General features: G+C 44.4%; 1 protein-coding gene across 1 annotated transcript in view; it reads right to left on the bottom strand.

The window, feature by feature from the left end:
* The window catches only part of LOC138673982 (uncharacterized), a 41,670-nt gene extending 25,436 nt beyond the window's left edge, over window positions 1-16,234 (bottom strand). Inside the window, exons 1-2 of the mRNA XM_069761982.1 lie at window positions 16,150-16,234; window positions 8,002-8,202 (exon numbers count right to left, since the gene is read on the bottom strand). Of these exons, the coding sequence (XP_069618083.1) occupies window positions 8,002-8,186 (185 nt within the window). The 5' untranslated portion in view covers window positions 8,187-8,202; window positions 16,150-16,234. The remainder of the gene's footprint in view (window positions 1-8,001; window positions 8,203-16,149) is intronic.
* Window positions 16,235-18,205: the final 1,971 nt, after the last annotated feature.

The following is an 18,205-nucleotide window of genomic DNA, read 5'->3' as shown; positions in this document are numbered from 1 at the left end:
GAACCACATCTTTGTGTGCGTTCTACAGCTGTCAAGTGCTGGTTGGTGACAAACATCACTGACCCGGCCTCCGGTTGTTGTTTTTTCTAGTGAAAAAAGAATCAAGTAAAAACTCATTTAGATTAGTCGATAGGAATAGATTAATTAGGGACAGTAAAAATATACCGTACTAATCGTTGTCTACTAAAGTATTTTTTACTGAATTGAGTTAGTGTCAGTAAAGAGAAAAAAATAGATTAGTTGTTAGGATTAGTTAGCAACACTAAAAATATTCCGCAATAATAATCGTTGCCTACTACTGTATTTTTTACTGAATTGAGTTAGTGCACTTGCGAAAAAAAAAATCATCCATGCGTCCTGCAGCCGTTGAGTGCTGATCACTGACGGACATCAGTGATCAACCTCCAGTTGTAATTTTTTTTAAAGAATCAAAAAATAATTAGGGACAGTAAAATATACCATAGTAATCGTAGTCTACTACGGTATTCTTACTGAATTGAGTTAGTTAATGTCCACACAGAAAAAAAGAATTAGTGCGTCCCACAGCCGTTGAGCGCTGATCACTGACACACATAAGTGATCAACCTCCAGCTGCTGGATTTTTTTTATTTTTTAAAAAAAAGTATCAAAAAATAATTTAGATTAGGGACATTACGAATATACCATAGTAATCGTTGACTACTACAGTATTTTTTACTAAATTGAATCAGGTTTATTGTCATTTGCGGGTGCTCAGCAATTATTTATTTTTACTGAATTCCGTTTAGCAAGTTTGTTTTTTATTTTGCCAAATTTTTTATATTTTTCTTTCTACGTTTTTTTTCGATTTTTCTCTTCTAAATAAAAGAAAAAGTTTACACCAAGGACTCACAAACACTCGTGAAGAAAATTTAGTACGCACACACAAACCTCACATATGTTAAAAAAGTAATTCCGCTCATCCCAAACCCAGCCGACAGTGAGGGAGAGGATCTCACCTTCCTTTATTTTTACGACTCCTCTTCCTCCAGTGATACCAAACCACCATGCAGATGCCCCAGGGCAGAAACTGATCAGCGCTCAGCGTTACAGACCCCATATGGACCTCACATCCAGAAAATTTTGAGTCACAGATTCCTGCTTTTGTGGCGCAATCAGGAATCAAATTTGACACCACCAGCCTCACAGAAATAGAGTTTTTCAAAGTCTTTTTCTCTGCAGATTTTCTATATCTCATGGTGTTGCAAACAAATTTGCAAACAAATTTGTATACAGTAATTTTTATCCCAAAATCCGACTTCATCATTTACCAACTGGACCCTTGTAGACGCAATAGAAATGATGAAGTTTTGGGGCCTGGTTCTTCACATGGGGATTGTGAAGAATCCATAAATTAGGCAATATTGGAGTGTTGACATTTTATATAACACTCCAGTGTTCTATATGGCTATGGCACGGACACGCTTTGAGGTCATCCACAAATTCTTGCATTACAGTGATCATGCACAATGTCTGGCCTGAGATGACCCCAACTTTGGCCAACTTTTCAAAGTTCGGCTAGTCATTGAGCACTTCAGCAAGAAGTTTGCTGAGGTGCACGACCCCCAGAGATATCTGTGTGGATGAGTCCCTAATCCACTCCAAGGAAAGGCTCAAATTCCGGCAATGTCTGCCCAGTAAGAGGGCCAAGTATGGAATTAAGCTGTACAAACTGTCCGAGAGTACCTCGGATACACTCACAAGTTTAGGGTTTATAAAGGGAAGGACACCAAGATTCAACCCCCTGAATGCCCCCTTGTTCTGGGAGTGGGAAAATTGTTTGAGATTTGGTGCACATACTGTTGGATCAAGGTTATCACCTCTATGTAGATAACTTTTATACCCATGTCCCACTGTTCAAGTCACACTCTGCATGACCTCCCGCAACCTGTGGTACAGTCAGCAAAAATCAGAAAAGCTTCCCTAGAATGCTAATTGTGCTGATGCTCAAAAAGTGTGAGAGCAGAACCCAATGTAGCAACAACATGCTGGTGGTCAAGTACAGGGACAAGAGGGATGTCCTTTTCTTGACCACCATACATTGTGATGGCAGCACCCCCAGCACTGTACGAGGTACCTCTACACGGGTCCACAAACCAAACTGTGTATTGGGGTACAACAAGAACAAGGAGGGAGTTGATCTCTCTGATCAAGTCCTCCAGCCGTACAGTGCCATGAGAGAAGCAAAGGTGTGAAACAAGAAGCTAGTGGTGCACATCGTACAGATGGCAATGTACAACGCCTTTGTGCTATCACCATGTGTAGGCCAGACGGGGACCTTCCTTCAGTTCCAGGAAGTAGTGATCAAGGCCCTAATATTTGGCAGTCAGGAAGGAGTAGGCCCCAGTACTTCCAGAACTGAAAATGCCTGTGTTGTACCAGGCCAACATTTCCCCAATGAGGTCCCTCAAACTGCAAAGACAGAAAGAATGCAAAAAAGGTGCAAAGTGTGTTACAGAAGGGGAATTCGAAAGGATACCACTTATCAATGTGACACCTGCCCTGACAAACCTAGTCGGTGTATGAAATACTGTTTCAGAATCTAAAAATCATTCATGACCTAATACATTTTTTATGACTTACACAACTCACATATGACTACCCGATGTAAACCACACAACTCCTATGCCAACCTGATTCATTCTACACTACTCACATATGCAAACCTAACATACACTACAAAAGTCACCTATGCCTCCACAAAATTCACATACCAGGAAAACACTAGATCAATTATAATATAGGGTCACTAGTGGGGTGTTTCCACTGTTTAGGAACATCATCAGCTCTAGGGATTCTCCCAATGTGACATGATGTCCGCAGACCATTACATCAAATTCTGCATTCCAAAACATTACTCCTTCCCTTCTGAGTCCTGCCGTGCGCCAAAACAGTACTTTCAATTCCAGCCAATTTTGTGTTGAAAAAGTCAGACAGTGCTCCTTCCCTTCCGAGCCCTGCCATGCACTTAAACAGTGGTTTTCCCCCACATATGGGGCATCAGCGTACTCAGGAAAAATTGAACAACAAATTTTATGGTCTTATTTCTTCTGTTACCCTTGTGAAAATAAAAAAAATTGTGACTTAAAGTAAAATTTTAGTGGAAAAAAATATAATTTGTTTCCTTCCACATTCCATTTATTCCTGTTAAGTACTTGAAGGGTTAATGAACTTCTTGAATGTGGTTTTAAACACCTTGTGGGGTGCAGTTTTTAGACTGCTGTCACTTAAGTATTTTCTGTCATATATGTAATGTGCTGCTGCAGTGCAGTATAGAGCAACCTCCACCAGGGGGTGCTGGTTAAGGAAAGGAGGTTGCAAACACAGCGCAGCAATACTGAACAACAACACAGGTGTCCCAGGTAATGAAGGGGACATGAAACAAGCCAAGGTCTTACACGGAGATAGCAACGCGGTACAGAAGGGGCGAGCAGAGAATTGAATTTCAGCCCCAGTCCCTACCTGGGTAAAGGGGTTAATTAATATTAATTCTTCCTACTCACTGTATATGGTTTAATTGGTATTTTGTATAGTAAATCAAAATCGTCCAAAATAAGGAAGGCACTTTAACAAAGTTCAACAAAAAGGACTCCCATAAATGTAGTACATGTGGGAGAAAATGAGATCCAATGCAGTTACTATTTAAAATAAACTTTATTAAATATGCAGTATAATATTAAAAAACAAGGTATAAAAAAGCAAAATGCTGTCAAGGGACACCAAGCAGAAGATGAGGGGAATGTTGTATTAAAATATTAATAATGATAATGACAATGGGGAAAAAAACTCACACATGATAGCTATAAAGTGGTAAAGAATGCTCAGAAATATAAGACTTTATGTAAACAACACCTCTATATAATCACCCCCTCAATTGTGGGCACAGCCAGAGACCGGTCAATCAGTAAACATAAGACAATATCAATTGCAATCTCATAGAACTTAAAAACCAAATGTAATAATACTATAACTGTAATTAGACTGTATACTGGGTGCTAAACCTATTGTACTTATACTGATAAAGGTTAGATTACTGGTGAATTATGGCCACAGTGGTCTGCTCGGTGTCCCCTCACCCTGAGGCGCGGTTCGCCGCCAGCTTCTTAAAGAGGCGTGGAAGAATAGTACACATATAGAAAGTACTCTTTTAGTAAGGTCAGAATTACCAAATTGCATACTCTATGCATAATACTAACCAGGGGCGTAGACAGAAATCATGGGGCCCCATAGAAGAAGTCCTAATTGGGCCTCTCACAAAAAACTTATTCAGCAGAATCACAGAAGAGCATATCTAATAACTTTTCAGCCCTTTTAAAGTAATCTTCCTCCTATTGAGGCCCTTAGTTTTCCTATGCATTAGTATACCCATTTCATGGCCCCCATAAATTATGATGCTAACAAAAGTGCCCCCCCCAAACACAGTATAATACCTCTACAGTGAATTCCTACACATTACCCTCTACACCGACAGTATGATGACCCTACTGTACAGCCCCTGCAAGGTATGATACCCCCACAATGAACCCCAACACAGCTCTCCATACAGTATAGTAGTCCTCCATACAGTATAATGGCCACTATACAACCCTCCACACAGTATGTTGGCTCCAACACAACCCTCCACATAAGATAATGGCCCGCACACAATATAATGGCTTTCTACATAGCCCTCCAAGCAGTACAATGGTCTACATATAGACCAGGAAAGCTATAAAATAGCCCTTCAAACTGTATAAAACATGTTTCAAACATAGCCCTCCAAACTGTATCGTGTCCCACACTTAGCCCTGCAAACTGTATAATGGCCCCTGTTGTGAATTCAGCTTTTGGGCTCCCTCCGGTGGTTGTAGAGGGTAATGCAGTTGTGCCTGGACTGCAGGAGTGGACAGGTGTATCTACTAATTGCAGGACTGACTGGGGTATATAGCTTTGCAGGATCCTTTAGTCAGTGCCAGTTGTCCATTGTTTTTGGAGGATTCACTTCCCTGCTGGTCTCTCCAGTTTGCTGTGTTTTTCTACAAAGATAAGTCCTGGCTTTGTTTTTGCTGTCCACCTGCTGTGGACCTTATAGTTCTGTGCATTTTCATGTTTTTGTCTTGTCCAGCTTAGTCTGTGAAGGATTTTCTGCTGCCTAGCTATTTCTCTGGAGATGCAGATATACCCCCCATCTCTTTAGTCAGATGTGGTGATCCGTATTTTCTGCGGTGGATATTTTCTAGTGTTTTTATACTGACCGCATAGTACTCTGTTCTATTCTTTCTTTTTAGCTAGTATGGCCTCCTATGCTAAAATCTGATTTCATATCTGCGTATGTTATTTCTCTCTCCTCTCACAGTCAATATTTGTGGGGGGCTATCTATCCTTTGGGGATTTTCTCTGAGGCAAGATAGGTTTCCTGTTTCTGTCTTTAGGGGTAGTTAGATCTTAGGCTGTGTCGAGGGGTCTAGGGAGTGTTAGGTACCCCCCACGGCTACTTCTAGTTGCGCTGCTAGGTTCAGGGTTTGCGGTCAGTACAGGGACCACCTTCTCCAGAGTCTGTCTCATGCTGCTCCTAGGCCACCAGATCATAACAGGCCCCCCACATAACTCTCCAAACTATGTAATGACCCCACGCATTCCTGCAAACTGCATAATGGCCCACATAGACCTGCCCCAACAGAACCCTCCATACATTACAATGGCCACCATTGATTAAAAAAAAAACTCACCTCCCCGCGGCTCCAGTCTCATGTATTCTGAAGCTCTGCACAGCTATGCACAGTGGGCAGGTGTAGTGGCATCATCGCACCCACTTGGGCTGAGATGTCAGAGACGTGCAGAGAGAATGATATAAGGGGAGCTGTTGGTTCCCTGTTCTATAAGTTCTTTCTACAGTATTGGCATCCAGGATGCCAATACTGTTGAAAGTACAATGCCAGGCATGAAGGCTCCAGCACTGTCACCGGGCCCCATCAACTCAAAAGCCACATAATGCCCGCGTGGGCTTCCAATATTAGTGGTACGCCACTGCTACTTACCGATTAAGGAGGTTGTCCACAATTAAACATTTACTTTTTCTAGGTGATGCATAACTTGACAAACTTTTCAATCATTATAAAAAACACATTGTCACATTGCTGTCATTATTTCTTACAGATCTCCCTTATGTTCTTTTCATTCACTCCTCAGAACGGTCATTTAATGTACCAAGTGTAAGAGAGAAAAAGACACTTCTAGTACATCAACTTTTACTGGGAGGCGGCACAATAGCAGGAATCAGATCACTAAACATCTAAGATCAAGATTCTCCTGGAACATCCATATCCACAGACACTGGACATATCAACTTTGTCTAGATGCAGGAATATTTAATTCTAATTATTCCAGCTAAAAATGTAATGATTTGCATGATCTAACTCACAATTTTGACTTCAAAGAGGTTTTCCCATGAATAAAGTTTATTTTAATAATAGACTTTGGGAAAAAAATGTACTGTGTAATGGCTGTGTCTGACCGAGCAGGAAAATGGTCTGATCAGAGCACATCTCCTGGGCAGGGGGGATGCAAAAGAGAATATACAGACAGGACAGCATAAAAATGATTAAATTCACTTTTTTCATAAGATCAAATGGCAAATGGCCTTTTTTCAACATACCCCACACAGCTTTATGCACTCCAACTGAGGTCTTATATTTATGCTCAATGTATATGCTGCTCTGCATTCAAACTAGTATACCATCTGTAGGTCCCACTATACAGGTTACCTAGGCAGGCTTCCACTAAAGGGGGCGGGTGTCCAAACGCTTCATGGGGAACTCCAGCCCTGACGAAGAAGGATCGTATCCTTCGAAACGCGTTGGATTAGATATCCCTATATGCGCCCGCCCATTAGCTATGTGATGTCACATTACCCGCCACGCCCCTTTCACACTCCGCCACCGCTTCAGCGTTGCTTCCGGCCGGGGCACGCTAGAAGTTGGCGGTTCCTGCCTCCTCCCGGCGCCCGGCAAGGAGGGCCTCTCTGGGGGAAGCAAGCTATCGCACTACCCCCCAGCTTCACGGTCCTGTGTTGCGGAGCCGGTTACACTGATTCATTTGAAGAGGACTAACACATCTCGACATCTCAAGCCACCTCTATCTCGACAACCAGTAAGTGCACTATTACATGGTTAAAACGTTTATTTGCACACAGAGTGCTGTCTCTGTATATACTTCTAATGTATAGACTCTAACACAGGAGCATTACTCCATAGCGCAGGTGACAAGCCTATATTTAACAGTTTCCACTATACCGACAGGGTGTTACACAGACCCTGTCATTTCACCAGCAGCTTCCTCCCTCCTCTCTTTCATTCAGTGGAGCGCCAGTGTGCATCTATTTATATTTAAATGGAAATTTTTGCCTTGTATTTTTGTTCAATCATAACTTTTGTTTTTAAAGTAGCCATTTAAGTCTTTGTTTTCTCTTTTTTGAATATCTGTAAATATATTCAGTATACAGGTATGGGGCCTGGTAAGGAAGGGGGGCCCGGTCCCCAGGGTTCCGGGTGGCTTGGTTATCCTGGCTCCCAATTTGGAGACATATGGTGCCAGAATGAGAGAACATATGGAGTCAGGATGGAGACATATCAGGCCAGGATGAGAGGACATATATGGGGGCAGGATGCAGACATATGACTTATCGGGGAACAGGATGTAGACATATGGCGGGTGGGCAGGATGAAGACATATGGTGGGGCAGGATGGAGAAATGGGCCAGGATGGGAAGATATGTATTGGGCCAGGATGGGAGAACATATGGGGGCAGGATGGAAACACATGGGTCATGATGGGAGAACATATGGGAGCAGGATGAAGATACATGGGAATGAGAATTTTTATTTACCCTTCTATACCACTAAAGGGCATTTGATGTTCATATTACTAGGTGGAATCATTTTATTGTAAGGTTATTACAAATATAGAAATGCCTAATGTAGTTTAAAGCAGAAATTAAAATCTTACTTTGTATATCCACAGAACTTTTCCTGACAGGTAGAGGGTCTCTGATTATTTAATATTATGCCCTTTCTCAATATGCCTGCAGTCCCTGGCCGTTGAGTCCTGGATTGAGGCCTCTTGTTCTGTTCTGCCACTTGTTTCTGTAGAAGACATCGCAGTCCTCTTCTTTCTGGTCTGGTGTCTTCCATGTTGTACGATTCTTTGCTGTATGAGCAGACTTATAATGTCAAAATATAATAATATACGGTATATCATGTAAGTCACATAGAAATGTACTAAAGACTAGGTAAAGTAGGCAAACTGAGATCAGGCCCAGTGAGAAGCAGTGACACATGACTTCAGTACAAACAGAGCTTTTCCTGTGTTGTTATATACAGTTGTACAATATAATTGTATATTCTTTGCATTCAGGCACAAAACACAAATGCACAGATGAGCACAAACTAAATGCAAGCTTCCTAGGCTCTACAGATGGCAAATAACCAACTGCCCAAAGAAAAAATGAAAGGGTTGTGTGTTAGGCTACTTTCACACTTGCGTTTTTAGCAATCCGTCGCAATCTGTCATTTTGGGCAAAAAACGGATCCTGCAAATGTGCTCGCAGGATGCTTTTTTTGCCCATAGACTTGTATTGCTGTCGTGCACTGGATGCGTCGAGTTTTGGTGGACCGTCGTCACAAAAAAACGTTCAAGTGAACTTTTTTTGTCCATCGCATCCGCCATTTTTTACCGCGCATGCGCGGCCGGGACTCCGACCCCTCCTCCCTGGACTTTAGATTGGCCAGCGGATGCGTTGAAAAACTGCATCTGCTGCCCACATCGTGGCACATTTTCACTTAGCGACGGACCCGTAACGACGCTAGTGTGAAAGAAGCCTTACCTCCCACAAGAAGAAATTGACATTTAACGGTTTTCAGGCCTGAATTTTATATTAATCATCATCACCAACCCTCCTCTACAACAGGTGGCACACTCCCATCTGGCCATTTTGTGGGTGTGCATCTGTTGGTGTATTGTTATGTTGGCAACATGTCTGAGCTGCTGCATTTCACCCCAACTCAGCAGGTGTTATTTAACTGGGTGTTGTCTCGTCACTTTGGCCAGCCATACCCCGTGATAGTGGATCCGCGAAGGAGGAGAAGAATGTGGGTGCATCCACTTTTGAGACAATGCGTCAGTAGAGAACATTTTCAGAGGCTGTATAGAGCTAGCGGGCACATCCTGACAAATTTTTTCTTTACTGTTGAATGACAATACCAACCTTTGACATCTTGTTGGAGACAGTACATCCAGGAATAACATTTCTGGACACCAGGATGTGAAAATGCATATCCGCAGAGGAGCATCTTCTCCTTACCTTACGGTATGTATTCACAATCCTCACATACTGTACGTATGTTGATTTTTTTTTGTTTTTTATGTTGTTTCTTAGCAGCTCCATAAAATTATATGTGTAAATTAGACACAAAGCTGATATAAAATATGTATTTACAATGTTCAATTACATACCCAGTGAAGATTTGGCAAGTTACACTGTTAATCCTGCCTTTTTACATTTATACTGTTTTGTTTTTAACTCTGTTTTTTTTTGTTTTTAACTTAGCTAATCTTATTTGGTCTGTACTTTCAGCTTCCTGTCAACTGGATTGTCTGTACTTTCAGCTTCCTGTCAACTGGATTATCCCATGGCGGCCTACATCTGGAGTTTCTCATTGGACGATCCCCTATTTCTGGCATTGTGCGTTCAACATGTATGGAAATAGGGTCAAAACTCCATGAACTTGTCATGCCTGAGCCAAAAATGGATGATTGGCTCAAAATAGCCCATGGATTTAATGTCACTTGCCAATTCCCTCACTGCATCGGAGCCCTGGATGGGAAACATATCAGGGTGCGTAAGCCGCCGAACTCGGGACTCTAGGGTCTTCAATTTGTCCATTATGGGTCAGCGACTACGTGAAAATCAGTTTGACCTCCCCACATCACGACAACTCCCAGGCTCTAATGCTGAAGCCGTGCCATATGCTTTTGTGGGAGAAGAGGCTTTCCAATTGACGAGGCATGTGATGAGGCCTTATCCCCAGCGCAACCTGGACCTCTGGCAGCGGGAGTTTAATTTGAGGCTTTCCAGGGCGTGGCGACTGGTGGAGTGCACCTTCAGGATTCTGTGTGGCAAATGGCATGTCCTCCAGTCTGCCATTCAGCTGAGTGAGGCTAATGTCAACGAAGTAATAAAAGTGTGTGTTGTTTTACACAATTTTACGCGACATCATGATTGCTCCTCAGCAGAAAGTGTTCAAGACATGTTGACTAATAATGTGGGTAGTCCTACACCACATGGCCCTCCTCGGTGGCGTCCCCTTTCGGGCCTAAAAGTGAGGGATATTTACACAAATTATTTTGTTTCTCCTCAGGGTGCTACTCCCTGGCAGGATTATGCTGTATCTCAGTTGTAACTGTTTTGATTATTCATATTCTATATATATAAAATTCAACATTGAATTACTGAACTATATGTGTTGCTTTGACTTAATTATTAGCTTTAAATGAACATAATGATTGGCTATGATGTCATAATGATTTGAGAAACACAAAAAATTTGGCTTCAAAAATAGTTTTTATAAATGATTGTTTTAGCCAATTTTAAACTTTCATTAAACATATTGCCAGCATATGTGTTTTGTGGACAATAAAACTTTGCCAGAGAAAAATAATAAACAAAAAAAAACACTTTGCTATCACAGCAGATTATTAAATTGTGTGTATATCACACACAATTTGCAACAACAAAAACAACTTTTTTAGAGATTATGATATGTTGGTGGAGGTGATGGCGGCAGTTCAGGTTTCTGCTCGTGTGGCCTTTGTTGTCCCAATTGCCCTTCACCCTGTTGTTGTGCTCTCTGTTGGGCCTGCCCAAAAATCTGGCCCTGCTCAGATTGACCACTTGAGTACTGGCCATAAGGGTTCATACTATGGGCAACATGACGATAATATAAGTCGTGTGTGTCATAACCCCCACCAATATGACCATGTCGTCCAAATCCAGGTTGGGTCCAGCCTCCAACACTGGGTCTACGACAAGTGGCCATATTGGTAAGGTTGGTGTAAGGATGCCATTGGGTAATTAGTTGACATTGGTGGGTTCTGTTGGGGATAGGGTTGAGGTATAGGCCCACTTAGCTTGCCTACACTTGCAGTAAGCTCTCTCCTTCTGCGGCCACGGCGTGAGGTCACAGCAGGCTGTGGTGAGGCCTCAAGAGGAACAGTTGGGCTGCTGCTGTGGCCAGTATCCTTGGGCATCTGTGAAGCTGGGGCATCTGTGGGTGGTGCTGCAACATCAGGACCAGGTGGATGAGAAACCTGAGGGGCATCCGAAGATGGATCCAGAGGGAGAATCCTAGAAGGAGCCGTAGATGGTCCAGCCACCTCTTCTCCTTCACCAACAGGATCTATGAGTGCCTCTGAATCTGAACCTGTTGTCTCCTTCTCAGTGAGGTTGGATTGAGTTCTATAATTTGAAAAAGATTACAAAATTAAAAAAATACAATGATCTATGACCATTCCTAACATATGTGTATTGTGATGTGAGGTTTGTACTTACGGTCTGAGATCCATAATGGGATCCAGAAAGAACAGCCGGTCAAAATAAATGTATTTTCGTTTGGCAGGAGCAGATGAGCCACTCCTGGACCGCTGCTGCCTTTCTCTTCTGTACTGGTCCCAAATGCTTCTCCAACGTCTCATAACATCTTCCACTATAATGGCAGAGAAGAAAATAATGTCTAAGGACATTGTACAGATTGGTAACACAAGGTGTCAGTGATTACACAGATTTTACTAGGCCCTATTCTAAGCTGCATTTCTAACTTAATACCTGCAATTAGCAAAATAAACACACAAATACCACTATCCCATAAAAGGGGGACACCATAGAATGTAAGTACACAAGAACAGGGTCCTGTCCCCTCTAGACCAGTCTGTCATTGTCAATTTGCTAACTGTAGGCAACATCTATAAATGCTGTACGTAACCCCTTTATCGTGTCCAACACCATTACATAAATGCTGCAATACACATATAAAATCAGGCTAACATAAATAATAATTGTGAAAAAATATTATTCTTACTGCAGTTTGCAATATGAAATAGTTGATAATCAGGAGTGTACTTACTTAGTTGACTCTGTCCCTCACGTGACCGCTGGTCAAAATTTGGGAAAAGGATCCCACAAATGCTCCTCCAAGCAGCCTCTTTCCTAGCCTGGTTGGCATAATTGGCATCCTGTTGGTCCCAAATCTCGGGCCTTTCCTGTACCAGGACCAGGAGCATATCCACATTGATGAGGTTTGCCATGCTGCTTGCAACTCCGTGGAACCGAGCGCCAGACTTCCGGGATATCTGTCTGGCTTTTTCAGCTAATTAGCATGTATCAGCTTCCTGATTGAGGGCTTGGCACATTTCCTGGCACCTGGAGATGTCTGGCGTATTTCTCGCAAGTCACACTGCTGGTCCGTGTGTAATCCGTATTTTTCTCGCCCCCATTGACTTTCATTGGTGTATTTTTTGCGCAATACGCTGAAAAAACGCAGCATGCTGCGACTTCGAGTTTCTATGCCCGTAAAATACAGCTATGAAATATATGGCAGATATGAGCTGCCCCACAGAGAATCATTAGTCCGTGTGCAATGCGTTGTTTTTGCGCCTCTCATACGTCGGTAAAACTCGCTAGTGTGACCCCGGCCTAAGGCAGATAAAAAAACAAACAAACCTTAGGGCTTTGTTCATATGCAGCGTTTTTGCTGTGATTTTTGCTGTGTTTTTTTTTCTGCAGAAAAGATGTGTTTTACAGTAACAGCAAAACCTATGAGATTTCTGAAATCACACAGAATTTGAAGACTGCAGTGTTTTTAAATCTGCAGCTTGTCATTTCTCTTAGAATTTTTTCACACATGTAAAACAATAAGAAAAAGGTTTTGCTTAGTTTTTGCTGATTTTTTGTTTTATTTTTGGTGAGTAAGGCCGGAGTCACACTACAGCGAGCATCTGCACTCCGGAGCGGAGCGCATAGCTCCATGTATTTGCAGCGCCCCAGAGACCTGGTCATTGCAGTAATGTCGCTCTGCCGCTAAGGGGAGTGATGGTACGTCTGATGGCACTAAAGTAGTTCATCTGACCAGGTATCACCAGAACATATTACACTTCACACTCCGGCCACTAGGGGGAGCAAAGGGTTTTATTTATTAGGCCACTCCTCACACTGGTAAAACTAGGGGTTGGATAGGAAGTTAGTGAGAAGCTGACTGGGTTTTGTTCAGGCAACATCCCGTGGCAGGGAATGTTGCGGGGGAAGATTCAGGGGGGTCCCTTTCAGGCGTGGGAACCTGGCAGGCACCTAGCGACAAGGATAGAACGTTACGGAGCCGCACCTGCGCTATCTGCGGCGGCATCCAAAGAAAGGACATGAAGCGAAGGATATTGTGGACAGTGAGAAACGAGATCAAGGCACAAAGGAGAGCCAGTAGGAGTCGTGCCCGGAGAACGGCAACATCCTACTGAGGCGCGTAGCCGGTGCCCGGAACACCGAGGAAGTAACTGACTTTATGCCTTACTTTAAATACCGCAGGACAGTTAATTATAGGTTGTCTGTCTACCTTACATCACCTAAGCAGACATAGGGGGCAACGCGTGGAGAGGGGCATCTCTAGGGTCCCGGAAGAGCTCCGAGCCTTCCCCTCAAACGGGTGCGTCCTAGCCATAACAAACCTGGAGGACGGAGAATAGAAAGAACTAGAAAGAATTGGAACAAACGAGAACAGAAGTTGTGAGGACTATCCAGAATGCTCAGCAGGGAAGCACTACAACACACAGGCGCTAGTGGTAGGCCATGATTTCCACCTGCAAAGGGAACTCTGGAGGTGCCTTCGGACCGTCCGGTCTCAGACAGCCCTGTTAACCGTGCTCTGGATTGCGGATCCTGAAGCCTTCAGTAAAGAGGTAAAGAGACTGCAACCTTGTGTCCTCGTTATTGACTGCACCTCACACCATCGCCATCTACATTATCGGTAAGACCTGGGGAAACACTTCACCTGTGGGAAGGTATACCATCTAGCTGCCATAACATCACCCCAGTGGACCCCAAGCAGCGTCGGTCTCACTGGCTGAATACCACAGGTGGCGTCACGAAACCTTGACAAACTACCATCAGCCCTTTTATTGGACGCCCCTTAGCAGGGTCACGGACCGGGTCCAGCCACCATGACAACCCCAGAACTGAGAGAGAGAGGACCGGTACCGAGTAACCTGTGGCCCTGTGTCTGGGGGCGCTCCAACTTGGCGTCACGAACAGGATCGTACTTAGGCCTGAAGAATTGGGTCATGTGTGCCTTGGAACTGTGATTGAAACGTGTTTGAACTGTGATTTATTGCCGCCAAGATTCTCACCAAAACCGCCGCCATTGCCGCGCCACGAGGAGAGCAGGAGAAGAAGAAGCAGGGCGTGACATGGGAGGAGACTGCCAAAGAGGCGCCAAAAGTGACGACCGCCCTCTCCGACTACAGCTACAGGATGACGAGCTCAGGAATGCAGGAGCTCAAACCCCAGAAAATGGAGGAGCAGCGTGTGAGTGTCACCGCAGACCAAGGAGCAGAGATGCCGACCAGCGGGTGCCTGCCCCACGACGAAGTGACCCAGGGTCACTGCAGCCCAGCGGAGCTGAACCAGGGCTTGTCGCCACCAGAGGATCCGGACTTCTTGGAGCTGCCGGAGGAGGCATCGAACCACCTGACTCCAGACGTGGGGTCGGCGATGGCGAAGGAATGGAAGTCTGAGCTGTGCTAGAAGATCGCCCAGGGAGAGCCGTGGTCAGAGCTGCAGCAGACTCCAGCGTCCCCGTCAGCGGAGTCAATCGACATCGGTGGAACCACATCAGACGCAGGTACCAAAAACGACCCTGCCCCACCGGCTGATCCAGCTCCAGCGACCGCTCCCCATCCTATTTATAACCGGTCTCCCGCTGCCGAGATTGATGTGGCAACACTTTACGCCATGAAGGGGATATTGCACCCGCTACCGATATCTATGGGTGAACCGTTAGACGTCGTGCCCGGAGAACGGCAACATCCTACTGAGGCGCATAGCCGGTGCCCGGAACACCGAGGAAGTAACTGACTTTATGCCTTACTTCAAATACCGCAGGACAGTTAATTATAGGTTGTCTGTCTTTTTTACATCACCTAAGCAGACATAGGGGGCAACGCGTGGAGAGGGGCATCTCTAGGGTCCCGGAAGAGCTCCGAGCCTTCCCATCAAACGGGTGCGTCCTAGCCATAACAAACCTGGGGGACGGAGAATAGAAAGAACTAGAAAGAACTGGAACGAACGAGAACAGAAGTTGTGAGGACTATCCCGAATGCTCAGCAGGGAAGCACTACAACACACAGGCGCTAGTGGTAGGCCACGATTTCCACCTGCAAAGGGAACTCTGGATGTAGAGACTGCAACCTTGTGTCCTCGTTATTGTCTGCACCTCACACCATCGCCATCTACATTATCAGGAAGCCCCGGGGACACACTTCACCTGTGGGAAGGTATACCATCTAGCTGCCATAACATCACCCCAGTGGACCCCAAGCAGCGTCGGTCTCACTGGCCGAATACCACAGGTGGCGTCACGAAACCTTGACAAACTACCATCACCCCTTTTATTGGACACCCCTTAGCAGGGTCACGGACCGTGTCCAGCCACCGTGGCAACCCCAGAACTGAGACAGAGAGGACCGGTACCGAGTAACCTGTGGCCCTGTGTCTGGGGGCGCTCCATATTGCTATGTGACCGCATGCTCCGCTCCGGAGTGCTGGCGCCAGAGCTTGGTTTTAACCTGTGAGACTCGGACATATCTTGCTGTGTGTGATCCCGGCCTGACTATCTCTATTAAGCATGTACTAAAGATAAATCTGTCTAACAGTCAGAAATCATGCAGCTGCGGGGACTTGAACATAATATACGAGCACGGCCAGATGCTCAGATAATACCTGAGCGTGGTCGGATAAGACATTATCTGAGCACGTTCACTCATCACTTCAAGATATTCAAGTCGGAATAGCAATGTGTATATGACTTTTCTTCAACATAGAAATATAGAATGTACCTGTAGGTAAAGGGAGACAGATCATTTTGTTTCCATTTTTTCACAATACCACTGCTGTCGCCCGTGAAAAGTATCAGCAATTGTTTTGCAGCTGGAAAAATAAAATCATTTACAGTGAGTACACCTGGCAGTTTGCACATTTTCCATTCACAGTAACGGAAACCTTCACAGCCACCTCTTCATCCGGAACTAGAGAGCAGGATTAATGAAGTGTTACCTAAGGCTATGTGCACAGGTTGCGGATGTGGCTGCGGATCCGCAGCGGATCTGCAGCTGTGGGTCCGCAGCAGTTTCCCATGAGTTTACAGTACCATGTAAACCTATGGAAAACAGAAACCGCTGTGCCCATGCTGCGAAAAAAAACACACGGACCGCAGCGGTTTACATTCCTCAGCATGTCACTTCTTTGTGCAGATTCCGCTGCGGTTTACACCTGCTCCTCAATAGGAATCCGCTGGTGTAAAACCGCAGGGGAATCTGCACAAAATCCGCATAAAAACTGCAGTAAATCCGCAGGTAAAACGCAGTGCCGTTTACCTGCGGATTTCTAAAATCCGCTGCGGAAAAATCCGCAGAGGTCCATTCTATGTGTGCACATACCCTAACTGATAAGCCTCCGTACTCATTGTTTGACCCTTCTGCCGGAGATATATTTTCGGAGAATTTTTATATCATCAGCCTCTGCCAAAAAGTGGTGACGTAATCCACTGTATGGGCATGCAATAACACGTTGTCAATAGAACCTTTTCGGAAAAAAAATACTTTTCTTAGTGTATACTTCTCTTTAGAATAGTGTACTATGCTATTCGAATCAGCAAAATGAAGGGTATGTACAGTATATTGATCCAGGGTATGCCAAAAGAAATGTTTTTGGTGTGGGTGCGGTGTATGGAGCCTTCTAGTTGATTCATGCACCAGTAGCCAAATGTATCTCACAAACAGTAGGTAAATAGAAAATGGATGTCAATGGAAAACTCTTTTAATTTCTCAATCACCACCATATAGTTTTTTGGCCTTTGAGGGAAATATTTTTAACCTTAAGGCCGGCGTCACACTGGCGTATTGCATCCGATGAGAGATAATCGGATGCGATATGCTAATAACACTCGGCTCCTGCTCGCAGCAGAGCAGGAGCCGAGTGTCATGCGTCTGTGCTCCGATTCTCTTGCACAGGGAGGATCGGAGCACAGCTGCGGAGGAGGCGGAGAAATGAATTCCTCCATCTCCTCCATTGCTGGGGTCCGCTTATAACATCCGAGTGGTGTGCGCTGTCTCACTCGCACCCATAGGCTTATATGGGTGCGAGTGAGCCGAGAGTTCTCCTCGGTCCGAGACAATCGCAGCACGCTGCGATTGTCTCGGACCGAGAAAAATGGCCGACAAAAAGTCGGCTGCTGGGAGCGGCCCCATATGTTAACATTGGTCCGAGTGCAATACGATTTTTTATCGCATTGCACTCAGCCGTTTTAAACACCAGTGTGACTTGTTACAAGAGCTCTTCAGATACAAGACTCCAATGAGGTGCACATTCATGATGCATGTACACTTGCTCATTTCTTGATAATCTGACAGTCTAAATAGGTGCCAAACACCAAACAAAGGAGCAAAATGCTAGTATATCAAATAAAATATTTAAAAAAATTATTGTTCTCGGCAGCACAAAGGTCCCTCAGTTGGAACCATAACATCTACAGCGTTTGCTTTCCCATGGCAGCTAGGGACCTGACAAATATATTTAAGTTCAATAAACTTTTAAAAATAATATATAAATAGAATTATTAATAATAATTAGATTTATAATTACCCGTATTTTCTGGTGTATAAGACGACTGGGCGTATAAGACGACCCCCAACTTTTCCATATAAAATATGGAATTTGGGATATACCCGCCGTATAAGGCCGGTTTCACACGTCAGTGGCTCCGGTACGTGAGGTGACACACGTACACACATTAAAATCAATGCATCTGTGCAGATGTCATTGATTTTTTGCGGACCGTGTCTCCGTGTGCCAAACACGGAGACATGGCAGTGTTCGTGGGAGCGCACGGATTAC

This window comes from Ranitomeya imitator, chromosome 4 (assembly GCF_032444005.1).
Source record: "Ranitomeya imitator isolate aRanImi1 chromosome 4, aRanImi1.pri, whole genome shotgun sequence".
Lineage (NCBI taxonomy): Eukaryota > Metazoa > Chordata > Amphibia > Anura > Dendrobatidae > Ranitomeya > Ranitomeya imitator.
Note: the sequence above shows the minus strand (reverse complement) of the source record. Positions and strands in the feature narration are given on the sequence as shown.